The 26537-nt window shown below is 42.6% G+C and overlaps 2 protein-coding genes and 1 long non-coding RNA gene across 9 annotated transcripts in view; 1 reads left to right on the top strand and 2 right to left on the bottom strand.

The window, feature by feature from the left end:
* LOC144010741 (uncharacterized) overlaps nt 1-17089 on the bottom strand; it is a 256051-nt gene extending 238962 nt beyond the window's left edge. For 6 of the 7 annotated variants that reach the window (XM_077511197.1, XM_077511193.1, XM_077511194.1 and 3 more), the window contains exon 1: nt 16925-17081. The gene's annotated coding sequence lies outside the window, so the exon portion shown is untranslated. Of the gene's footprint in view, nt 1-16924 lie in introns of all 7 variants that reach the window. The other variant, XR_013281319.1, reaches the window with a different exon arrangement.
* Nucleotides 17090-18224: 1135 nt separating this feature from the next.
* LOC144010743 (N-lysine methyltransferase SMYD2-B-like) lies at nt 18225-25893 on the top strand. Its single transcript, XM_077511198.1, has 13 exons — nt 18225-18369; nt 20095-20345; nt 21284-21347; nt 21498-21608; nt 21697-21760; nt 22558-22667; nt 22754-22821; nt 23371-23473; nt 24235-24345; nt 24440-24554; nt 24774-24948; nt 25079-25187; nt 25267-25893. The coding sequence occupies exons 2-13, from the start codon at nt 20107-20109 to the stop codon at nt 25372-25374; spliced, it is 1377 nt and encodes a 458-aa protein (XP_077367324.1). The 5' UTR covers nt 18225-18369; nt 20095-20106; the 3' UTR covers nt 25375-25893.
* LOC144010745 (uncharacterized) lies at nt 20510-26394 on the bottom strand. Its single transcript, XR_013281323.1, has 3 exons — nt 26243-26394; nt 25122-25311; nt 20510-20925 (listed from the first exon to the last, which is right to left on the bottom strand). It is a non-coding gene; the product is annotated as an uncharacterized LOC144010745 (long non-coding RNA).
* Between the last annotated feature and the right edge of the window lie 143 nt (nt 26395-26537).

Here is a 26537-nt window from a genome sequence, read left to right as displayed (position 1 = left end):
CTACGACCCCCACCGTCCCCTGCCCCCCCCTTCTAGCCCCTCTTCCATCTCCCCACTGGCCAGCGCCCCAAATTAAGACTTCAGACAAGAATTGGACTCGCTAAAAACAGGGAGAGAAAGAGGGCGAGCGAGCGAGCGAGAGGGAAGGAAGTGCGCAACAAGCCAAGAGGAGCAGCGCGACAAAGCCTCCGTTGTTGGATGGCAGGGCCCCTCTGTCGCTCGCCGAGGAACTGTCACTGTGTCGACTTGGACCTCTTGTTTGCGAGCCACACAAACAAAACATTCATCAGCGCACACACATTCTTGCAAAAAAAAAAAAAAAAAAGACAAATATCAGCATCTGCTTTTTTACGAATCTGAAAGCCGACAAAACTGGCATTTCACTGCGCTGTGAATACTTGCGAACGTTTCGGGAAAATTTCGGGTTTCCGTCACGATTCGAAAGTTGTTCACAGACAGTTTTGACTTGTCGCAAAGATATTATAAACATAGAAATGTTTTCACTGTCTGCGAAGATCATTTAAAACCGTTTTCAAAAGGTCACGTCAAGTACCGTGACGAAAACACAAAATTAGCTACATTCACATGTATTTGTGGCTCAGTGAGAGACAGGCAACTTAAATTTATGGATTCATTTCAACTTTATATTGGTGCTTCCGGAGGTTTCAGCTGAACAAAAACTACTTCTTAAATGGCCCAATTACAAAAACTGAAATCCTGAACGCGATTAACCTTCTTCAGAATGGGAAGGCTGGTGGCCCCAATGGGTTCTCTTGTGAATTCTTTAAAGATTTTAAAGACCTGTTGGTTGAATCAATATTAAGTATGTTTGAGCATTCATTTTTGAATGCAGAACTCCCACAATCTCTTAAAGAAGCCAACATATCGTTGTTATTTTGTTCTCGATGTGAATATTGTAATTGTACCACTCCTTGAAGATTAAGTTTTTATTTATCTGAGCTGTATTTTTGTTTTTTGTTTGTTTTGTTTTAGTTATTGCGCTAATTTTTATGCTTTGTATATGTCGTATTGGTGAAATGCATGATGATACTTTTGAATGTGTTTGTATAAAAATTATGGAAAATTCAATAAATATATTGAGGAGAAACAAAATAATTCCACTTTATAAAAGTGATGCTACACTGGGAACACTGCCTACACTTTTTATTTTTAAAAAATGAATTAAGAAATTATGTTGAAATTTACAGTAGAAAACTGTAGGGAACTATTTACTTGCTTAGTTTTTAATTTAGTTGATGACCTGACATGTTGATGACCCTGGAAGCTCCCAGCTTTTTTTGTTACAATTTTTAAACAAAGCAGTCAATTCCTTATGTCTAAAATTATATTTTCTTTTTTACTGCAGCTGAATATCAGCTTGAATATCAGTCTCCTCGACGACTAATAATCGGTATGCACCTTGAAAAAAAAAACTCATATTGATATTGGTAGATCAGTAATGCTTGTACACGTTCCCTGAATTTAATATACCTCGAGGTGAGAACTTCAAAGCCTACAAGTTAGCATAAGTGTTTTGTTTTTTTTGTTTTTTTGTTTTTTTGTTTTTTTAGCAGCGTGCTGGTGGACAATGGTGCGAGGGTACAGTGCAGCCTTGAAAAGACGCACGGCAGGCCTCAGGGGCAAACACCTGCAAACACTTTGATATCGTATATAAATACTGTGCCGAAAACAGGTTGTGCATCTCTCAGCGAGTAACTTAAGATCGAAAGCGAAACTCATTTGGCTTCCTCTGCACTAAAAAACCCCGAGTCTAGTGGCTCCAAGACAGATGGCACTCGGGGCCAAAGCTGGTCTGGGATTTGTGTCTCCCTTTCCACGGCTCCCTCCAGGACAACTCTCGCTTTTAATAGCCATTATTGGCATTCTTTGCCTCTTCCAGATCCCCCAATCACAAATCACAGAGGCCCATTATATTTCCTATTGACCCATTTGGCAAGGCGCTTGGAGCATTGAGGACTGGATTAATTCGAAAGCAGTTCATAATCCCATAATTCTAATGTTTTAATTACTTAGATGAACAGGAGGCATTTGAGCAAAGGCTAATCTCGGAGACATAAGGGGGTGAAAATGGGAGACAGGAAGAGATTTGTCCTTCTCCTTCACCCCCTCCACACACGCGCACACACAAAGGCCACAGCAGAGTATTCAATTTGACCACCTGTTATGCAGAACAGATTAAAAAGTGTGGCAGACTTGATCGCTCATGGGACGAGGTTGGGAAGTGTTACCAAGCTCGAATGGTCCTGTGTTGGTATGCGACTGACATTTGCGTCCTGATGTTTTTGGCCTTGAAATCCGCGCTGATTAGCTTTGATATGAAACAGATTTGGAACTATTTCCTAAATTTATTTTTTAACTACATTATGTTCTAGATTTGCCTACAGTGTCACCAGACTCTCCCTCAACATCACTAAATTATTGACTTAACGACGACCAAGTCCCAAAAGTCTATCTACAGTATGTTCTCCAAAATTCTGACTAAAATTTCAGTGATATAAAACAATTGATAAAATAACGATCTTTCAAATCAATCAGTTAATTCTACCTTCTAACAAAAACAGCACACTGGAAGGGGCAAAAAATAATTTATGATGGATTGAGGCACAAGCATACCTAGAATGAAGGAGCCACATGTATCCAAACGAGTACGTAAACAGCTGGAATGAACCTCAATAAATCAGGATTTTTTTTTAATTTTTTTTTTACTGGCGACATATCGGCCATCGGCGGCTCTCCGCAAGCCGCAATTGTCATTGCCATCCCACCCCTGCTGCCAATCAGGCGGCGGTACAAAAGGCTTCTAAAGCAAGGCAGATGACCTCATGCCTGGAGTCAACCAAGGGGGTCTTAACAGCGTTCAACGTGCCTTTTGTGTCTGGGGCCGTTTTTCAGATGCTGCTAAGTGCAGAGAATCGCCTCGCCGCATCTCTTGGGGACTTCGCGGATGCGCGCGCGCGCGCACGCACGCACAAACAAACGCTTGCGCCGCTGACGCACATCCCCCTTGATCCGCGGGGGCTGGAGCGTTGAGCCAGGAGTGAGCCTTAAGACAAGGAGTGACAACCGGGACAGCTGCAGGGGCTGGAAGCCAGTCTTACGCCCCCCATCGCCCCTTCCACTGCCACTCCCCCCACCCACCACAGGGCCTCCAGCCAGCCAAACGAGCCATTGTTACTGGCCGTGGCTTGTGGTATTTCATTTGTCACGAAACAGATACAGACGCGGGATGAGCGTAAGGCTCATTCTCCAAAAAAAGACGCTGCTACCGCCGTCGCTGTGGGTGCGGAACCCGCGCCGCTAACTCCACTCATTCTTAACCGTCTCACATCCAGATCGCCCCAAGCAGCCAACTATTTATAAACTTGCCTTCTCCAAGGAGGGGTGGAAAAGTGGAGGGGGTGATTCAGAAGGGGGCATTTTTTTCAAAAATAATGTGAGGAGAAGAAATAGGGGGAAGAAAACAATGTGTGAGGGAGGTTAGCTTTGTGCTGTCAGTCAGGGTTTATGTCATCCTTTATGATCTTCACTGTCTCACGTTCCTCAGCAGACACCAGGTAGGCCAAACAGATTCCTACACAGCACAAATCAACCCCAATTTGGTTCTCCGGCTATTGTGACAGCGTCTCCTCTCAGACACATGACAACTGCCCCGGGTCTTGGTGCTAAGCTTGCCACACATGCTGCATCTCAGGATGTTTTCATCACGAGTTAACTGCAACGAGAAACTTGTCTCTGGACAAGAATAGCCAAGACACGAAGATGGTGGTCAGCTTGGCCGCTCCATCATCTCTAATACCCCAAGTCCGAAAAGAGTTCACGGGCATACAAACAATACCCCGCCGTTATCTCCATCAAGGGCATTCCTTGGTACAACAATAGGACCATCTCCTCCCCCCCTGTATTTTCCTTTCCTCCCCTCCCTCCTCATTCTCCGGCCAGTTCCATCAAAGAGCATTCCAGCTCCAGAGCCCCTTAAGCCCTTCACTCAGGGCTTGTCCATGTGACACGGCATGCAGACAGTCATCTTTAAGAATTGATTCACGCTGGTATCCAAAGCCTCGGGGGAGCTGGCCTGCCAAGATACCCAGCACAGGCGCCACTCATGAGGTCCAGGTACACGACAGCTGCTCACTGATAAAAGCGACAAAAATGGGAGGCACTCGGGGCGGGAGGGGGGCTAAGATGCGTCCGTAGCCTCTCTCTCAACCCTACAGTGGTCACCTTGAGCCATTTGTTGCCACTGAGTGCCAGTCTTCAGGGATGACAAAGGGTTGGACTTCAGCTGTAGGGCGAGTTTGCTAGATGGTGGAACCTCACTGGCGGCATCCTTGCCAATTCATCCATCAGAAGATATAGTAAAGCCATTAGTCCCCATGGACTTTGGGTTGTTCTATGCATCTGACTTTGTGAATGCCTTTATTTATTCCAGCACGACTGCACAGTGAGGTCCTTAGTACTCAATTGGCCTTCAGACAATCCTCAGCTTGAAAAGCATCATACACCATCAGAGTACGATGGCCTGTTGACCATGTGGACTGTAGCTGGATCGAAGGATGGACGTACGGATGGACTGCAGCTCAAAATCCATCAAATGTAGTGTGGTAAAAAAAGACAAACCCTAAAAACTGTGATTCACTGGTGACCAGTTCCTGGTGTATGCCACCTTCGATCCAACGTTATTGGTCCCAGCGTCCCCTAATCCAGATCATTATGGGAAGAACCGTAATCAATGATGATTTTTTTTTTTTTTGAGGGTAAATACAAGCCAAATGTTTGAGGCAGCCTCAGTGAACTCCGCCAACACCAAATGTTGTCCCAGGTGGTACTGTAGGACACAAGAACTGTTCTTGTACCTCTTTGAAAGGCAGTGCCCAGTCACAGCTGTTGACCGTGACGAATGGGAGACAATAAATTTGACAATGCTGCGCCGTTTTCTTCTGAGGTTGATCATCTGGTAATACAATTTCTGCTGAAGGTCAAGTAAAGGAAATGAAAGGCCCATCCCAGAAGTAACAGTGATGTTGGGATACTACGGATCGACTACACAAATCATCCGCAAAGGAGACAGGTTGGATATTGCTTCACCTCAAGTGTTTCCATAAAGTCCAGTGAACCAAAGCCTTGGGAAGTGGGATCACTCTTCAAGAAGGTCTTGACCCGCGCACACTTTGATTTATGATGATGCAATCTTGCGCATCATCTATCATAAATGAGAGATTAAATAAACACACTCAGGCTTGAAGCACTTCAAGCCCTTGTTGCGCTACGATAAACAAGAGTACCTAGGAACATTTTGTGCGTGTACGCGACTTCTTGTGGGTATTCGAGAAGAGCAAAAGGTAAAGCAGAGATGAGAACCTCGTTGAAAAGAATGGTTTTGGCATCCCCCTTCTTCCCGTTAAATCGGAAAGGCCGGGCAGAGACGAGGAGGAGAACGATGGGAGGGGAATTTACCAAAGCAGCTCAGGAGGGCCCTCATTACGATATTAAACAAGATTTAATAAGTGAGAGTGATTTGATGAGGTGATTATCCTGGCCCATTAATCAAGCAGGTTTCTGGCCGTGCCGTAATATGGCACATCTTTCCCGCCTATAGCAAAGCCTCTTTAGATGCTGAGCTCCTTACTGCGCTAACGCCGCTCCAGAAACAAAACAAAAAAGCCATATTACATCTCGTCTCTCCAGCCCGCGGCCATTTTCGCTGCTCACTCATCCCGCACCTCCTCCCCGCCAGTCTGCTCTTGTGGTGCATCTGATAAATTGAACTCCTTAACATCTGGGTCACAAAGTAAAGTCTTATCAGGGAGAGTTAAGAGTGATAACTGGCAATGATAACCAGAAAGCATCTGTTGGCTTGAAGGCTTTTGGTTGGAGAATAGAAGGAAGTTGTGTGGACTCCGCTGGGTATTCTGGAGAGGAGAAAGAGGGGTGCTTTAAGGAGGGGTGTTACTGTATGTGAGGACTGAGTGACTGCAAATTCTAACATAATTCTCCAGTCTTCAGTTGAAAATGACCAATTTCTCTACAGAACATCAATATGAACAAACCCCTGCTAAAAATCATGTTGTCCAACACCTCCAAATGTACTCAGATGCCTCGAACGCTTCATTCTCATCAGCAAACCGAAAGGAAAATCCTGTGTAGCGCTGTAAAAGGGTCTACTTCCCTAACCATTGTTTTCATGCATACAATAACAACGGTCTTGGTTATTAAAAGGAAGTCTTGACACTTGCGGCTCGAGAGACCTGAGCCTTGAATTCCTTTTTGCACATGTGAAACCTGAGCTAGGAAAGCGGAAGTCAAGTCAGGTGTTGAGTTGACCACACAGATTGTCTGAGCACTTGAGTTGACTGCTTCGGCAGCCACTAGAGGGCATCCGGGACTGTTAGGGAGGCCTTAAATCTTTGCTCATGAAGACACATACTGCCATCAGGTCACCATTTAATTTTTTTGTTTGTATCAAGTGTGGGGGAGTTACTTTGACTTTTTGTAATATTTTATTGTTCCCTATACTTCATACTGTCATATCTTGTCTGTTTATGTAATTTCTGACAATGATGATGGCCTTCAGATTGAAATTTGCTCACACTCCCGCGCAAAGCACATTTTCTTCCTGATTACAGTCATTTGCAAATGGTCCAAACTAAGAATCGAAACTAACGTTAAAAGTGAGGTATACACTAACTAAAGATTTCTTTTCAAATCTACCAGATGATATCTACTATGCAGCTAAACCACAGAAACCACAATGAATCTGCATATTGATTTTGGATTCCTAATCAAGCGTTTTGGGATGTAATTTAAGCACAGTGAAGGAGTAAAAGAACACAAAGACAGACCGCCTCCCTAAAACATTTTAAAAGCTCAAGTGGAAGAAGATTACCTTAAAGCAGGCACAGGGACGAAGCTTTTAGAGGGCAAACCGCCGCAGAGTATTAATACAATAAGCACCGACAAAATAATACAAGAATGTTTTTATCAAACGTAATCCGGAGATACGAGGCCAAACCAACCTGGGACATAATCCCAAGGAGAAGGTCAGGGACGCACTTGTACATGGACTCCCTCCGTGTCTCCAACTGGCTTCAAATAATCAACAGATAATCTTCAAGAGGACATGGGGCCTTGTCCCGTGATCACTTCAGCTTTCAGGTCAACTTCATATTATTTACAGCCTTCCCCCACGATATTGCGGTTCTTCGTTCACACAGTTTTTTCAACAACGCCGATTTCCTTCATTTTGGGAGATCGGTGATCGGCCGATCCTTTAGAAATGAACCGATCTCATCTCCCTCCTCAAGGGTTCTGAAAAAGTCGCCACTGGTCCTCTTCTTCTGAGATGACTAATAGGGTTTTCATTTTTATTGGAGAACTAATTCATGTGCAGTTAATATATTGTTCAATGTTTTCTAGGGGTGCACTGATTACAATTTTCCGGCTCATCCCCGATCTTTTAAGAAGTCTGACCTGCCGATTACGATTTTTTTCCCCCTTTTTTTCATTACAAGCAGCATATGACTTCAGTGTTCCAATCTTGTTTTATTGGAAAGCAGTGAACAATATTGGCGAAATAATGCAAATGGGTTGTTTTAACTGCACATGAAGTAGCTCTCTCAAATCAAAATGAAAATCCGATTAGTCATCTCAGCAGAAGAGGACAGTGTCTGACTTTTTCAGACCTCTGTTGAGAGAGATGAGATTGGTGGAAAATATCGGTTTAATCTGAAGGGATGGGCCGACCACCGATCTTCCAAAATTAAGGAAATCGGGGCCGATAAATCAGCCGGCCGATCGATGTTTTTCAATAAAATAAGATTGGATCACTGCAGGTATACGCTGCTTGTTATGAAAAAAATTGGCATTGGCATAAATTGGGATCGGCAGGTCAGACTTTTTAAGAGATCGGTTATCGGCCGGAAAATTGTGATCGGTGCACCTCTAGTTCAAATACATTTAAAATGTGTATTTTAATAAGATTAAGTGAGGTCCAGGTATTTCCTTCAAAATGTTACTTTTTCGTAACCTCTCTATAGCACTTTGATTGCGGTAAACCGAGTTTGAGTGCAGAGCAACAAAAATAAAAAAAATAAATAAATCTGCCGTGAAACTCCAGTTTGTTCCCAAACGTGTAAAAGATAAAATCTCAGGTGAAGAGGAGTGCGGTTTGTTTACCGGAAGAACAGATGCAAGATGAATTTGGCCGCCGACTGTGAGACAATGTCGCCTTGGCGAGGTAAGTTTGTCTGCGGCGCTGGCTTCGCTCCCCGCGCGCATCCGTGCAGCATAATTTGAGTAAATGACAGGGGAACATCTGCTGCGCATAAGAGAGAGGCCAACACTTTAACATGCAGATGTCTCTCTCCATCTGCATTAATTCAATAATTACCGCAATGGAGGGAGGAGGGACGCGAGCGAGGGAGGCGAGGGAGCAAAATCTTTTTTTTATAGCTTAAGACAATGTTATCGCTGCCAGTTGGTACGGGGAGGCGCGTGCGCTTGTGCGTTATTTGCTGTCGGACGTTTGTGAGAGGAGGGCTCGATTATTACACCGTTTAGCCGCGGCAAGCTGTCACAGGGTGGAGGATGGCGCTAATTCCATTGTGCCCTTGGTGAGTCACCGACGGACTCCGAGTGACCGATGATGATGCCGCCACTCAGCCGTGGGGGCCTCCCTTACCTGCTTTTTCTGCTTGCGCTTTATGACTAATCTGTGTGCCCGTAGGCGTGTGAGAGGTACGCTACAGTATACCTGAAGTACTCTGCAGGACGCACGAAAAAAAGGGGGTTGGGGTCATGAAATTATTCAGAAGAAGGGAAACTGGCATTGCAGTCTTTTCAGAGGGGGCGGCCATTTTGGGGACATTGTTGAGACATTTTTTCAGGTTTACGTGTAAAAAATGTAGGGATGCACCGATCGATCAGCCGGCCGATTTATCGGCCCCGTGTTCCTTAATTTTGGAAGATCGGTGACACATGAAACCTGTTTTTTGTTTTTAAACTATTTTCATTTTCGGATTAATATTTGTATTCTTTTTTTTTGGTCATGGTGACCGCCATTCATGGTGGGGCAGTGCCCTATGACCCTCGACCCCAAATCCTTCCACATCGTCTTCAAAGCTCACAAACTGTAAGCACCCAAGAATCATCATCATCATCATCATCATCATCATCATCATCTTTTTTGACTGTCGCCAAAGCGCAAGCAGAGAAACGCTTGGGCAACCAAAAGTGTGTTGAGGAGGGTCCGTTTGAGGCCACTTTTGCATGTCAGTGGGTACGTGGCCAAAAAAATAAAAAAGAACTGGCCAATTCTGCCACAGTCCTGAATCATTCTCGGCGGCGCCATAACCAGCATTATGAGAACCCCAAATTAACATCAGACCTCAATTTTGACAAAGTCAATTTTGACCAATTTTTCAGGAGCATGGTTGCTCCAAAAAAAGGGGGTTCGATACAGATGTTACAGCAGCTGCCAAATGGCCGCCAAAACATTCCAAAAACAGAACTGAAAAAATTCTGGGCACCAAAACATTTTTTAAGGGATTGGCCGATCACCGATTCCCCAAAATTAAGGAAATAGGGGCCTATAAATTGGCTGGCTGGCTGATCATTTGGTGCACCCTTAAAAAAAAATAAAGTATCAGATCGTAGTCTTGAGGGCTTCGATTTGGGGTGTTTTTGTTACACGGTCTATCCCTAATATAAATATACAGTTATTTACCACATGATTGGAAATGAGTATGTTGCCCAGCAAACAACATACCAACAACCTGTCTGTGCACAACCACTCCCAAAAAAAAAAAACGGGATGTATCACTGTCGATACAGAGCTCCACACACACAAACAATCCGACGTCCATCGGCGAGCAAGTGGACACGTGCGCGCACGCACGGAAGCGGCGTCTAAACATAGGGACAAAGGAAAATATTTGTATACTTGGCAAGCGCGCTTCCTTTGATTGCAGGAGTGCTGCTGCCGATGCTGCCGCTGTAGGAAACAATGCACGGGCACTATTAATACACCAAGGAGAAGCCGAATTCCTCTTGGACGACGGCTCAAAGGAGCCGGCGCTATTTGCAGAACGCGCTGACTGATTGAATGTCTCGGCGGCCGACGCAAGCGGCAAAAGCGTCTTGTCTTACGTTTTTCTTGCCGCAAGGTCTCCCGTCCCCGACGTGCTGACAAAAACACACAGGACACTCGACATCACTGACGCAAAGTCATATGCTGCATAATTAAGGCCTGGTTCACGTACTTTTATTCATCAGGTAGGCCATGTTTTGTTCTGTGATTGGCTACATTCGATTCACATTCAAGTCCAGTAACTCGAGTCATCGGTTTTCTCCACACTAAGATTGTTCGTTGTACATATTGAACAAGTTTATTATTTACGAGTGTCGGCCCCTGACCCGTATCGATCCGTTTTCAAACCACAATAATCGGGACAAAACTGGAGTCATCTGTATGATAGGAAGTGTGACGATATATCGATATCGCCATAAATCGTGATACTTTGTCTCCTCAAGAGATTATCGATACGTCTACGCAAGTATCACGATATTTGTAGTTAATATACAGCCAGTATAACGGCTCGATTGTTGATGACTTACTGGGCAATTGTTCGGGCCCTAACTAGAGCTGCGAATTACAATGAAACACGACGCAATCTGATGAAATAGAACGTTTTCAAGGCTGAATGATCAAAGCCTTTGTAACATTAAACCTAATTTGACGGAGCGTCACTAAACAAAAAAATATTAGTATCAAAGTCACCGTTGTGGAGAATATGTATCTTTTCAATTTTCGCTCAATGTCACTCAAATTACCCATTTTCAAATGGTGATTACTAAAGAATCTAATTAAAGAATGGAATGTGATCTTTCATTTGGTACCCATGTTGTATATGTAGCAAAAGAACACAATATCCTGTTTGCTTCAAAAAAAGAAGTTAAAATGCTCGAAATCTGCTGGCACTGGGGGTTGTTTTTTGATAACGTGTGGCAGTAAAAGAGATAAGAAGACATTTGTATTCGTTTTTTTTGTTTTTTTTAAATACACTAAAGTATTCTCTGTGAAGAAGACACCAGTTTTAATATCGCGTTTCAGTGATGGTACAAAAAAAAACACCAGTTTATGTCTTGAGTAGTTTGATCGTAGATTTATTACCTGACCAACATACTGATCGTTATCGTGTATCCCATATCGTACCAGGATTTTCCCACCCCTACTGTATGCGCCGACTTGACTCGAGTCAAGTCATATGACTGGAGTCCGCCAGCTGTGATTTGCAGAAGTGGCCGCTTAAATGAAAGAGCATCAAATCCCCCACTCGCTCCACGAGCTTGCATTAGCATAGCTAACAAACTCCCGAAAAGAGCGAGAGTGGACGGAGAGAACAATGGTGGTCTGTAAGGGGGGGGGGGGCTATTGTTCTGGTCTTATTTAGACTTTGGCGTCACCCCGCAACTGTTCTCACTTCTAAGTTTAGCTTGAGAGGGCAGCGCCAAGGAGGTGGAGGACGAGGAGGAGGAGACGGTGAGGGAGACGTGGATGCAAATGGAAAGACGGAAAGAATGCAGATGGAGACGATGTGGAAGGCGGCCAATCGCGAGCGAGAAGGAAAATGACGAGGTGAAAAAAAAATGATGACTTCACCCACACGACACGCTCCCAAAAGGCCAACTGTCAAGCCCCGAGGGATTTTAGCGGCAAGTGTTGCTATGATTTCATGAAAGCCACTGGCAGACAGGAATCGATCAACGCAACGAGCGTAAACAGTTTAGACGGACTGCGATCACCCCTTCGTGGCGGGAGCTACCTTACTTTTACCCTCAACGGCGAGTGGTCAAACTTAGCTTGCAATGCTGCACACGCAACAAACCGCAAATTTCTGCTAATCCGTCTAGCATGGGTGCTAAGGATGTAACGGTAATATCGTGATATTGTGACACAATATGTCGTCATCAGCATGTCACGATATTAAAAAAAAAAGCACATCTTTTTAAATAACAGGTTGATTTCCATTTTTTGCAGTTCTAGCACCCTCTGGTGGCTATTTTTTAGTGCAATTTCATTTTCACAAGGCATGTTTTGGCCCTTCTATGTTTCAAATCCGCAACAACAGTCGGGAATGAAGGGGAATATATTTATATCGCCAACCTGCCCATAATATCGGGATAATTATCGTATCGTGACCTTCATATCGTGATAATATAAATATATAGTTTGGATGTCGTTACATCGCTAAAGGGTGCCGGTTGAAATTCGGTTCGAGTTGGCAAATACCTCTAGGATAGCGTTCTCTTTCTCAGAATTTGATTGTCTGGCCAAACAGAAGTCAAAGTAGCGACGAGGATGATGCACGATGCTCAAAGCGTGCATAATTAGGGGTGTGCCAATCACAATTTTCCGACCGGGTCTGACCTGCCGATCCCGATTTTTGCCAATACCGATTTTTTTTCATTACAAGCTGCGTATACCTTCAGTGTTCCAATCTTGTTTTATTGGAAAACATAGGACAATAATCGGTGAAATAATACAAATTGGTTGTTGTAACTGCACACGAAGTAGTTCTCTCAAATCAAAATGAAAATCCTATTGGTCATCTCAGCAGAAGAGGACGGTGTCTAACTTTTTCAGACCTCCGAGGAGCGAGATGAGATTGGTGGAAAAGATCGGTTTATTTTTAAGGGATTGGCCGATCACCGATCTTCCAAAATGAAGGTAATCAGTGACGATCAATCGGTGCAATGTTCATTTTTACCGCCATTGAAAGACGTCCAACAATGCAGGCCGCAGGGGCAGTAAAGCGCACTTCAATCCCAGAACCAAAGGAGTCCAAAGACGCAATTGGACAGGACCGAAGGAGACAAGGGGGGGGGTCGTTAGATTAGCCCAGCTGTCTGCTCATAAAGCGGTCGTGGGCTGAAGGCGCTAAGCCCTCCAGTGAAAGCACAGCTTAGGCTTGGAGGGGGGGGCAACGGACCCTGCTCGGGCCCAACGGTGGCCCACGATGTGGGGCGGCCCGCCAAAGCAAAGACACATGGATAAACACAAACGATGAGAGGGCTTTTCGGCCGGGTTAAAGACGGCCGGCGTCACCCTCCCCTCGTGGAGACACGGGGGCTAGACTTGAGGCCTCGCCACTCCAGATAAGGGCGGGATGAACGTTTGTCTCGGTCCGCCTAAGAAAGCGGCTTTCGTGTCCGGGGAAAATTCTTGGCACGCGCCCCAACCTTGAAGCGCACAACCAACGAGCGTCCACCTCAGGAGCCGTGCCCCGCCGGTGACCTCTAGTTAGCGCGGCACGCCGCCGCCGGCACGCGATGACAAGGTCGGGAATACGAGGTGACGAGGGTGGGCCCCCGGTTCAGTGAGACCGCGAGGCCGAGAGCGGCAAAAAAGGGGGTGTTTAACCACGCTGGATTTCACACACGGGCGACCTCCCTGCAGCGAGGCATTAGCAGCTGCCGCTTTATGAGCTCCCCAATGTGACAATGCCTCGGCGCATCCGTCAACGCCGCGCCTGTAAATTACCCGCACGCCGTCTTTGAGGGGGGGGGGGTTAAAAACGGAGCGCTTACCGCGCTTACCGGGCAAGCGGATCATTTGTAAAATAGCAAAACAGATCGGCGTTGCTATCCAAATACGCCGTGTCGTCTCACGTTGACATCAAGCAGAAACGGAAAGCTTTCGTGTACAGTACATGCCGACTGTGTGCTCGTCTATTATTACCTCGTGACGACGGACCCGCATTTTAACCGAGCTGAAGTTTCAACTGGCTTCAGAAATTGTAAATTGCATTCTGACAAATGTTGCCACTGAGCTAAAAGCCATTAACTCTTTGACTGCCAGCCATTTTCGGAAAAGGTAACCCCATACTGCCAACTGATTTACAGAAATTTACCGATCTTTCAAGCTCCACAGAAAATGTTGTGTTAGGACTATGGAAACGCGGATACTACCAAATGAAAGATTGAAGTCTCATCTTTCATCTAAAAAAAAAAAGTTTGTTTCTACCTTATTCGGATCTTCAGTAATCAACAATAGAAAACAGCTTCGTTTCACCCAAATCCTCTATTTTCTTCCAAAATACGGAGAAATTAAGCTTTTTGTTAAACGATGTTATTTCATGCACTCTAGTGAATTTGGCACCTTTTTTTTTTGCATGAGTGATTCTACAAACACCTAAACTTCTATAAAACACTACCCCAACAATAAAACATGTTTTTTGATTGCAAAATAACAGTTTATTTACATGCAACAGTAGCAATCCCAACAAACAATTTGGAAAACTCTTTGCAAACTATTTACACGTGCGCAACAGTTTTTGTCAGTCTGCTTCTGCATGGACTGATTTGCGTAGAGGTTGGTATGATGAACGATGTGCTGGAGAAGTTCATCCGTGATGAAGAGCTCCAGGATGTCAGCTGGCAGGTGGGAATTCAGCTCTGCTGCAGCATCCCTTGGTCCTGGTTTTGCAGCAAAGGGGAAGATGGTCGGCTGCCAGCCGAATTCATCAACTTCAAGCCAGCCAGAATCTTTGGGATCTGCAAATATACATTTCAATATCATATTATTTTAGAGCACTGTGATGCAATGTGTGTGTGTGTGTGTGTGTGTGCATATGTTTACCTTTTTTTTCTTGGGTGTATTGGTTGATGCACATTCTGTAAATTATAGAAGACGTTTACCATCAAATATTTTTAATCTTTTCTTTTTACCTTACTGTGAGAAGGGTCACTTTGAGTAGGAGCTGAAAGAAACATATACAATTACAATACTATCGAAAGACTTTCCTTTTATTGTTGCGGTGTATTGAAAACGTTTGTTTGTTTTTTTACCTTTCTTTGTCGTAGAACCAGCGGTCGGACGTTGCTGTGAGCACGATCTATAAAATATACATTCACGTTTGTATGGGTAATAGATGTTTTAGTGTATATCAGCACATTTACACACGCTGCTAGCAGATCGCCCGAAAAGTAATCTTACTAGCAATCTCTTAGCATGTTAGCGCTTACCTTCACGTTCTTTGGAAGACTGTCCAAGACTGTCTTGCATCGGACCCATAGTAGTCGTCATCGTCCGATGAAACGTCATCTGTGCAGACGTGCTCGGTTGTGCACCACTTTTCTCCGGTGTTAGCATCGCTAGCAGGTGGGGCCTTAGGACGTTATTAGCATCGCTAGCCGGTGGGGCCTTAGGACGTGGTCGAAACGGCCGCGTCACCGCTTCAACTATGACTTAACCCCGTCATCACTGTGCTCTTGAGCACTGGTCGATGCTTTTGAGCTTTGAAAATAAGGATCAAGCGTGAGCTGCTTGCCATCTGTAGCCTTTTTGACTCCCTTAGCCAAGTTAGCCATTCTCTCCCCCTCAACACTCGAGCTCAGCCTCTCTTCTTCTACTGTTGTCTCCCACCCGATCTTGTCCAAAAGACTCATCACAGCCATCTAGTGGCCAGGAATACTCATATAGTAACCCGATCGGCTTGATACTTGGAGCACAGCTGCCCAAGGCTTTCCTCCACCCGTTTCCATAAAAAAACATAGTAGACGTCAATTAACGTCTATGGCGGCCAATCCTAGGATTATACTGAACGTTTTTAAACGTTTATGGCGGTCAAAGAGTTAAGAACGAACAGGGAAGAGCTTTAAACTAGGAGTGTGTATCGCCTAGTACCCGACGACTCGAATCACGATTCAATTTGATACCAATTAATCCCGAAGAGTCACATTGATTTTGGATTCAGTTAAGTATTTCATGCAATTTTTCCGTTTTACTTTTCCATGGAAGACATTCCCAGAAGTACCAATGCTACTAAATAGTAGGGATGTAACGATATCCAAACATTACGATACAATACTATCACGATACAATAATTATCACGATATTGTGGGGAGGTTGGCGATACAAAAGGTCTCAACATTGAGAAAGAAAAAAAAGAAAGAGCTCATACTAAAAAAAATATATATATATATATATATATATATATTGTGCTTTTGTTCATTACAGCAATGAAAAATATACAAATATTATAAATATATATAAAAATACATAAATATATATAAAAAATATTGAGGCGCTTACATGCTAATGCAAACACACATCGAGTTCCTCCACATACAGTTTTTACCTTAGTTCTTATGGGGGGTATTTGGCGCTTTAATTTACAGGAGGGGGTGGAGAGAAGCTGTATTAAAAGTATCGATTCATGGTTATATGAATCGATATTGAGCGATGAAAAGGAATATCGATATTTTAGACCCAGACGGTTGAAAATAACCTTATACCAAACTCATTCGTCTGCCAGCTTGACTTGGTCACTCATTCCTTGGGGAAAAAAAAAAAAAAAAAAAAAAAAAGCAAACAAAAAGCATCCCATCCTCATTATGGACAAGTTTAGGTCAGAAGTCAAAATGGCGATCTTACTCGGTGAAATGATGCTCATTGAAAACCATTGGACTTTTGGATGATTGTAATTTGATTTGGCAGGATTATTTTTGATTTCCAAATGTCGTTTGACTACTATTATTATAACAATCTGCCTGGTTTGTATGCAAGTCACAGGCAAAAAGCAACAAGACGCACTTCGCGTTGCATTGCGCAAATATAAGAAATGCCCGGATGTTAGCATATGTCCATTGGTTGTGGACTATTCTTCTTGATTCACCGTCACCCCATGCGGTCTTCACAAGCATTTCCAAACTTTTTGGTACTATTTACTGTTCATTAAGACTGATGAGGCCAAATAAAGTTGGCTCTTTGATAAAGGAAGGCGACAAATACCCTCGAGCTCAACAGCAAATGGTGGCTAAATAAATTGATGGACGGCGTATTCGACTAGAAAAAAAAAAAATTCCTCCACAAAGGCTTAAGAAGGAATAAAAAAAATGGACTTACATTGAGCAGACGGGATGTCCCTTGTACCTCTTTTGCTGCGGTTTGTGCGTATTTGGTTCTTGCTGCGTTCTTCAAGCTAACACAAGCTAGCTCAGCTGAACGAACGCGCTTAATTGACGTCACGAAACATTCCGAGTCGATAGGACGCAGGAATTTTGTTTTGTTTTCTTTCTTTCTTTCTTTCTTTCTTTCTTTCTTTCTTTCTTTCTTTCTTTCTTTCTTTCTTTCTTTCTTTCTTTCTTTCTTTCGTTCGTTCGTTCTGTCTTTCTTTCTTTCTTTCTTTCTTTCTTTCTTTCTTTCTTTCTTTCTTTCTTTCTTTCAATTATTGGCGGATTGCAAGCGACGTTCAGGTGCATACCGCCACCTACTGTACAAGATCGTGTAGCACCCGTGTTGCCATCTTCATGTTAAACAAAAAACAAACAAAAAACAAACAAACAAACAAACAAAAAACATTAGTTGTCTTTAATTAAAAATAAATAAAATTAATACAATAATAATAAAATAAAATAAATAAATCGGTGTCATACTGAAAGGCCTTCAAAAATATTTTTTACTTTGTTCTTTTATCATGAAGATTACGTACATTTAAATGACACCGTCTCCATTAGGCTCCAGCACCCGCGACATCCTCAAGGAAATGTCATATTCACTTTTGTATTTTCTAATTTTGTTGACATCAGGTCAAATGAGGGACTCTCTGGTCATGACTTTGCACAGGTAGAATTGCCAGAAAGTGGTTACGACGACAAAAAAAAAAAAAAAAAAAAAAACGAAGAATAATAAATGCAGAATAAGTTTGGAAACAGGTCATGCCTTGTGCATCTATTTAATATCTCTTATTCTGTTTTCCATAACAGGTTTTTTTCCTTGAGAACTAAATCTACTTTAGGATTTATTGTTTCTTATCATTCCTCATCATTGGAAATTATAATCCTTTCACCTAATCCTCGCTCTTTCAGATCATATTCATCAAGATGATCCCGTGTGTGGGGCAAAAGCAAGAACCCGGCACGCCAGCCAAAGTCGAAAAGGAAACAGGGGGGTGGGGGGGGGTCTTCTTCCAAAAAAATGAAATCCGGTTCCTCTGATGTAATCAAGACGAGACAGCAAAGACGAGCGAGTAATCTGCCTTTGCCTCCCTCGACATTATTACAAAAAAAAATGAGGAGGAACAAGCACATCTTTCGATTGGGAGAGTGGGGACATGAAATGATAATAAAATTTATGGTTTTAAAGTGGGGCAAGGTTGGATAAAAGGCTTCAGATGCACAGAAAGGACAAGCAGTGTTGATTTGTCTGTGGGCACGTACGTCATCACTGCGTGCCTGCATCACCTGCTCCAATTATGTCTCGAGTCGAGCTCACACAAACACATCAGCTAATTCCTTCTCACGTAACGACAAAAGTTCTTCGATGGAAATACATACTTCAGTCAACGAAAGGTAAGTAAGTGATGCGCCACATGGAGTTGTGGTGTTGAAGGTGTACTTCCTACGCTTCTCCACAAGAGGGCTCTCTCTCTATTCTCTGCAATCGGGAGAGGGCAAAAAATGTGACGTGTCTCCGGAAATAATGCCTCCCACTACTTATTTCATTCGCTTTGATTTTATATATATATATATATATATATATATATATATATATATTTTTTTTTTTAATTGGGTAGTTATCAGTATTGTTTAATTTATTCATGTTTCCCTTCAATCACTTGTTTTATTTTTATTTATTTTTTATTTTTTTTGGGGGGGGGGGGGGGTGTTGTCAATTAAGTCATTCCTCTGCTTCACCTCTTTTTTTTCATCTAATATTTCTTTCTCTTACTTTATTTATTTCAAATAATTCTTTCTACTAACTTATTTAATTAGGTTTTGATTAGTTTTCATTTATTTTTCTCCGCCTTTTTTTTGTTTGATCATCTTATATAATTTTAATTGATTGATTCATATTGCTTATTGTTTTAATTTATTTTCATTAATTCCTTCTTCCAGTTGTTTTACTTTAGTTACTTTATCACTGTTTATTTTCTATTTTTGTAATTGATCAAGTATTTCTTTTGCTTATATTTATTGTTTATTAGTTTATTTTCATTCATCATATATTTTCACTACTCATTTTAATAATTTGTTATAAAAATAATTTTTACAGAGCAATCAAAGACACTTTAGAAAAATAACAACCAAAAAAGGACAATTCAAAAGGATCTGAATGGTTATTTTTTTTTACTTGGCGAGGTGTGGTGTCGGTCAATCTGAGTCTTCACCACCAGGTGGCGGTAGCCGCCCATCCCAAAAAAAATAACAAATACAATAGCAAGTCCATGGCTCGCTCGACTTCATGAGGCCTGCTTTACGTTCGTAAGGAAAGATTTTAAATAATAAAGTAATAACAATAACATGGTAGCAATTATAGTGTTATTCCTTATTTACTTATTTTTTTGTATAATTCAGTATGTGAATATAAATTGCTTTCAACATTTCTATTTCAATTAGCATTTTTAATCGTATTTATTTAATTGTTTTCTACAAACGTATGCATAGTATTGATTTTATTAATTACATTTTTGTATTTATTTATTTTGCTTTGGGTAATTTGTGCTAAATTATCGTGTCGTTTTACCCAATGATTTATGGGACATTAATATTTTGTTTTATATAATAAAATTGCTTTTAATTGTAGTTTTAATTTTACTACCAATGGCTACTACACTTACGTACACTCATTTTAATCCCTAAACATTCTTTTTAGTATAAGTAATAAGGATTTGTGGTAGCAGTATAGAATATAATTTCAGTATTAATAATTTAGGATGTTCATAATTTATTATAACACTTTTACTACTTTGAATCCTCGAAGAAAGTTCCTATTTTAATTTGTTTTCATTTGTATTTAATTGGGTGTATTACCGCTGTTCAACACAGGGGGTCGCTGTTTCCCTTATTTGATCCAATCAAGTGGATTATAAAAAAAAACAAAAAAAACACGATGAAGATGACCTTACCTGGACCGAACGTCCTCTTATTAATTTACCAAAAAAAAAAAAAAAAAGTTGTTGCACTCCAACCATTTTCCCTCAAATGGATCTCGCATGACATTAGCGTGGGGGGGTCCAACCGGAAGGAGGGCCCCCCACAATCTTTTAATAGTAACGCTGGCCCCGCCCATTTGAGGGCTTCTTCTCCATGAAGCAGGACGACCGACAAGAAGAGCCAGAAGAAGAATTCAAAAAAGTTGGAGGAGCGATGAGCAATTGCGGCGCCGCCATCGACGGCATCGAGAGGTTCGAGAGCCCGGACAAAGGACGCGGCCTCCGGGTCAGCAGAAGCTTCCGCGTCGGGGAGCTGCTCTTCTCCTGCCCGCCCTACGCGCACGTCCTCTCCGCCACCAACAGGGGGCACTACTGCGACTTCTGTCTCAACAGGTACGCCACGACAACAACAACAACAACAACAACAACAAACATTCTCCATCTTTTGTTCTATTATTTTGTTCATATTTGTGAATGGTGCCACAATAGTTGTTGTAGATTTAAAAAAAAAGAAAAAAAAAAGGGTTTTAAATAAATAAAAGGTTATTTAAGGGCAAAATATTAGGTATGGGAAGAGCAATAATTGTTTATCACCAGTATTGATTTCACAAGACATTGTTATGAAATTGGTTGTAGTCGGTGCACCACATTGAACACAATTGAAAATATTGAATCCATCTTTCAGTGGTCAAATGTTGCATACGACCGCACTTGACGCTCAAGTGCCGATGCAAAGTGAGATGCAAGCATCCCGGTCGGTGTCAATTCATTAAAGCGGCATTTGGTGTTCTCCAAAACGACAGCGTCTTGGATTTGCACCCTCGCATTTCTTTCAGGACGACTTTACGCTTGGGGGGGCCATCTGGCAGCCGCTCGGCGCTATGAATAGCGCGGTCGGCCGTTCGCCGTCACTCGCAACTGCTGCTTCTCGTCAGCGGCCGACTGGGGTGTCAAAATGTCCGCCTCGGAGATACTGTGACATTCAAATAGGAAAACACCAAAGTTTAAAAGACAAAAACAAAACAAAAAACAGTTTGATAGTATGTGTTATGTGCCCCCCAGTAAGTTATGCTTACTGTCATGACTAGGGTCATGTAAGGGTGACTTACTTCAATTCGCCCTGTCGCTTCAACAGCTTACACCGGCGTGTACGGGCTATCGGCTATCCAGTCATATATTCAGATCAGTGATTTTCACCTTACTGGAGTATAGTTGGGGACCTTCTCTGCCTCTTGTTCTGACTCGCTGCACGTTTTTTTGTGCCTGACGGGGCATGCGATGAGGAAATAAACCTTAAGAAGTATTTTGTGTTGATTTTTTTTTTTTTTTAGGAAGGAGAGTCTGGCAAGATGTGGCAAGTGCAAGAAAGCACACTACTGCAACGTCAAATGTCAGGTTAGGATTTGATCGTTCGTTTCGCAAGCGCAAATTTCCGACGTCAACAAACAGCAGTTGACGATCGAGTCGCCATTTGTCAGCTCAAACCAAATAACGGAAAGTAATGTTGCTATTTTTTATTTATTTTTTTGCTGCTCGCGAGCGCAGAAAGGCGACTGGGCGGCGCACAAGCTGGAATGTTCGGCCATGCTGGCCTTCGGGGACAAATGGGGCCCGTCGGAAAGCGGCCGCCTGGTGGCCCGGATCCTGGACAAGAAGGTGAGCGGGATGTTTTGGTTTGGTTTTTTTGTCCGGTTCTGCTTTGCGGTTCCAAAATGAATCATGTCGTGCGCTTCGTCCCCTGCAGAAAACTCCGAAAGGAAGAAGAAGCGCGTCCGAGAGGATCTTGCTGGTCGGGGACATGCAGTCGCGTGAGTCCACAGATTCGCAAGCACAGTTTCAAACCCCAATTTGAAAAGCTCGTTTCAAATCGGAAATCGACATTTGAAACCCCAACCAAACCTTGCGGCGCTAATTTGAAAGCCAAACTGGAAACTAGTGGCGGGAATCTTTGACTGTCTGACGATTCGATTCCGAATTTTGGCTCTGCGAATCAATTTTGCTTTCAAAATGATTGGATTGACGATGATTTTTCTGCTTCGATTTATTGATGTGCAAAGAATCATCGTGATCGACTACAGTCACACTCGCTAATGCTAATTAGCACGCTACTCGTGGCACTTTTATCCCTCTGAAAAGCAACTATGGAGGTAAATATGGTACAAAAGTAACTCGTAAAAAATTGTACCTGTAGAAAAAAAATGTATAAATTTGTATCTGTAAAAGTCATGATTTGTAGATACAAATTTACACTTCTTTCTACAGGTAATTTTTTTTTTTTTTTTTTTTTACGCACATTTTTTTTTACATCCTTTTTTATAGTACAATTTATAGCACAATTTTTTTTTCTTGGAAAAATATCATTCTTTCGTAAGATAATAAAAATGTCATTTCATTAGGTACAGGTTAAATATTGCAATAATATTGATATCGCTTTATTCAGCAACTGTATCGCATCCAATATTGTGCAGCCCTACTATGAATCGTGATACAAATCGAATCGTCAAGTACGAAGCAATTCACACCCCCTAGTGGCCACGCTTGATTTTGGGCGAGTGTCTGCTGTTGACGTTTTTTGTTTTTTTTGTGTGTTTGTTTACGTTTGCAGACGCGGCGGCGCCGGACACGAGGCAGGCGGACGCCGCCGGCCTGCATCGTTTCTACTCCAAACATTTGGACTTTCCCGATTCGGAGGAGCTGATCGGATTATTCTCGCAGGTTCCAAAAAAAAAAAAAAAAACATTCCGTTGACGTCTTTTTTTTTTTTTTTGCGCATTGTCTTGTGTTTGCGGTGGCTGGCTCAGGTGTCGTGCAACGGCTTCACCATCGAGGACGAGGAGCTGTCGCACGTGGGCACGGCCGTCTACCCGGAGTGAGAGCAAAACGCTCGTGCGAAACGAGAACGTAGGGCTGCATGATATCGGAAAAACACGCGATATAGTTGCACATGTACCTAAAGAAATGACTTTTTTTATTGGCTAATCAAAGAATTAATGTATTTTTTTTTACTATTGGATGGCAGTGTACACTGTGTTCCACTTAATGTTTTGCATTTGCATTATTCGGGTCGGAACTCGGGGCGTGGAAACCAAATAAAAGGAGAGGGTGAGGAGAGGAATCTTCAGAGAGCGCAGGAGTGAATTGTATCAATCAGTTCCTCTCCTCTCTCCTTGCGAGCGTCTTCTCTCCTTTTTTTTGTCATGTTTAATAAATGTCAAACAGGTAAAGTTGACAGTCTGACTGGTCAAATTCAGATCAAAGCATCAAATTCCATATGAAACTTATTGCACGTCTTGGCGATATGCATATTGCATAAGCCGATATCGCGATCTATTTTTTTTCAATATATCGTGCAGCCCTACACGGACGTTACAAAAAAAAACAAACAAACGAACAAAGAAAATGTGTTGTTGACGTGCAGCGTGGCGCTGATCAACCACAGCTGCGATCCCAACGTCATCGTCACCTTCGACGGGACCCGCGCCGACGTGCGCGCCGTCAAGGATGTCACGGCCGGACAGGAAGTGAGCGACGCGCACGTGTCTCACTTGACAGCAACATTTCGGGGCAAACATGTTCAAGTCACGTTTTGACATGATGAAAAAAAAAATACAACAATACTCAAATCATTCAAAAGCGGAACTTTGAAGAAATTGTCAACTTTAGCACCATCTAGTGGTGAACTAATCATGAAAAAAAGAAAAACACACAATTGCTTTCCATGATATATATGCAAAAATATCTTGGATCGCATTAAAACATTTGCTCCCAAAAACGTTTTTTTGTTTTTTTTGTTTTGTGTCCCAAAGATGTATTTATACGTTTTTTTTTTTTTGTTTGTTTTATGCTAGAGCATGCAGAATCAGCCTCTCAACTGTTCAAAGAACAGTTGCAGAAATGGTAGTTATTACACAATCAGCCAGCAGGTGGCAGCAGAGTATAAGAGTATTCTCTCTCTTTCCCTTTCATGTTGTCTCTCTCTCTCTCACCAGAGTACGCGTGCTTCAAAATCGTTACATTAGTTCACCACTAGAGGTCACTAAATAATATGCACTGTACCTTTAAATGTATTGATTTATTAATAAAGTATTTGTTATTGTTTTAGAATATACAAAAATGTAGGAAGTCCAGTAAAAAAAAAAAAGCACTTCATTAAAATGATTGACGTGTGACTATTTTTATTCTTATAAAATAAAACAAATACATGCCCATTAAAATGGTTTTCACGACTTTTTTTTTTTTTTTTTTTGCGTGCGAATGAATTTGTGTGCGCTTTTCCTTGCAGGTGTTGACCAGTTACATCGACCTGCTGTACCCGACGGACGAGCGCAACGACAGGCTGAGGGAGTCGTACTACTTCACTTGCGACTGCGCCGAGTGCCGCAGCGGCTCCAAAGTCCGAACGCCGCAAAACCGCAACCTGACGGCATGCAAGCCACACTTTGTTTTGTTTTGTTTTCACCTAATCTGCGTTTCATATGCGAGCGCAGGAGCAGCTGAAGCTGAAAGTGCGCAAACGTGGCGCGTCGCCGGAGACGGTGAACGCCACCTTGCGCCACGCCCGCAAAACCATCCGGGACTTCCGGGAAGACAAACGGGTCAAGAATATCCTTTTTTTTTTTTTTTTTACCTCCGATTGAAAGCACTGATCGATATTATATGACTGCACGTATACCGTACACTTTGTACAACAGTCTGCTGGTGAGGTGGGAGTAACAAGATGGCCGCCCTGTGACTTCAACAGCGTGCGCTGGTGTATATGAGCTATCCAGTCATATATACAGCTCAGCGATTGGAAGCCAGTCTCCCTTGACTCTTGGGCACCCCCTAGCGAGCTTCTGGAGATGTGCGAGCGCAGCCTGGAGGAGCTGGGCGCCGTGCTGGCCGACGCCAACGTCTATGTGCTGCACATCAACTACCAGGCCATGGGCGTGTGCGTCTACCAGGGGGACCTGCGCGCCGCCGTGCGCTACGGAGAGAAACTCCTCACACCCTTCAGGTCAGCGCCAGCATTTCCTTTCTTTCTAGTTTGGTTTCAGGTTTCGTCCTTCTTTTTGGAATTTCCGAGTTCCCGTAACGCACTTCCTGGTTTGAACTCGGAAAAGTCCGACTACGTGCTTACTTTGCAGCCAGCTGTATCCGGCCAACTCGCCCAACGTGTCGGCTTTGTACCTGAAGCTGTCGCGACTCTACTTCGCCTTGGACGAGCGCTCGGCGGGCGTCGGCGCGCTCAAGAAGGTACGCCACTTTTCCCCCGTGCTTGACCGACTGCGTTCCACGGCGACGACGGCATGTGAAACGTGTGCGCGTCCGGCAGGCAATCGGCATCATGGAGGTGACCCACGGGAAGGATCATCCCTACCTGCGAGAGATGCACAAACTTCTACAACAAACGTCGCCACCAGGGAACACGATGACACCTTAAAGAGTTTACAATCACCGAATTGACTTTGAGATACAACTCGGCAGTTTTCAGTCATATTATTTTGCTTTTTTTGCTTTTTCTTTTCTGCAGTAGACCCCCGCATACTTGCCGCTGGATTCACGTTGGCAGATTATTTTACAATTATTATTGTTATTTTTTTTAAAGGTTAACATTTGTTTTCAAACTATTTCAAAGAACGGCAATTGTACGTGGATTTTTTTTTTTTTCAATTAAAAGGGGACTAACTGGTGACCAACTGTACTGTCAAAGCCACGCCCCTCACAAATTTGCACGCACTGTACGTAAAAACGTACGCAAGTCGACGTGAGCAAGCCGCAGGTGCGACGACGTTGCTAGCGTGGCGACTCATTTGAAAAGTTGCAACATCCTCGGTTGAAATAATAATAATAATAATTAAAAAAAAAGTTGGTCCCTCCAACTGACGGTTCACAACTTTTAGGAACCTTCCTTTTGTAAGAGTTACACAATACAAAATAAACACAAAAATGACATAAATAACTCAAACGGTATGTTTTATGTATCACACTTTTACCTTATTTAAGCCATATGCTATCAATGAATTGCCTTAAATTATTACGTTATCTTCTTTGAGTACAACTGACATTGTATATAAACATTTTAAACCTTGCCCTTTGCTGTTTTAAATACTTTAAAATAAAAATAAACCATACAAAAATACACGTTCACAATACTGAATGTTGAGCAATAGCGTTGCTAAGTATTTACCAAGGTGCCTTAGCGCACTCTAGTGGACGAACACGGGAATGTTTCACTATGCAGTAAATCAAACAAACAACGTGAAATATAGCGACATTAGTAGAACAATAAACATGACCCTAATACGAACCTCGTTCCCTTCCCAACCAGGTGCTAAAGAATCGCTGAGTGAATTACTTCTTAACTTTAGTATTCTCCATTTTTCTGTGGCCGGCGCTACTAAAATAGCGAATTGGCGGTACATCGGTCACTTGCGTTATTTCCTGCCGGTCCGTGAGACCCTTTCCTGTTAACTTCAAAGTAAAATAATAGACTCTGTTATAATTACACAATAAAACAAAGCAATTCTGCAATACAAAAAATACAATGACAAAAATAATATCAGGGTCATTTACAACAGTTGCCCAACAATAAAAGTTTGATGT

This window comes from Festucalex cinctus, chromosome 21 (assembly GCF_051991245.1).
Source record: "Festucalex cinctus isolate MCC-2025b chromosome 21, RoL_Fcin_1.0, whole genome shotgun sequence".
NCBI classification, from domain to species: domain Eukaryota; kingdom Metazoa; phylum Chordata; class Actinopteri; order Syngnathiformes; family Syngnathidae; genus Festucalex; species Festucalex cinctus.
The sequence above is the reverse complement of the archived record's forward strand: the minus strand, read 5'-3'. Positions and strand labels throughout refer to the sequence as shown.

Bases quoted from the DNA above. Each gene is read 5' to 3' on its own strand.
- LOC144010743 (XM_077511198.1), top strand. From the start codon at position 20,107: ATGAAGCAGGACGACCGACAAGAAGAGCCAGAAGAAGAATTCAAAAAA. The intron at 21,348-21,497 runs GTTAGGATTTGA...TCGCGAGCGCAG, and splicing joins ACTGCAACGTCAAATGTCAG to AAAGGCGACTGGGCGGCGCA. The intron at 21,761-22,557 runs GTGAGTCCACAG...TTACGTTTGCAG, and splicing joins GGTCGGGGACATGCAGTCGC to ACGCGGCGGCGCCGGACACG.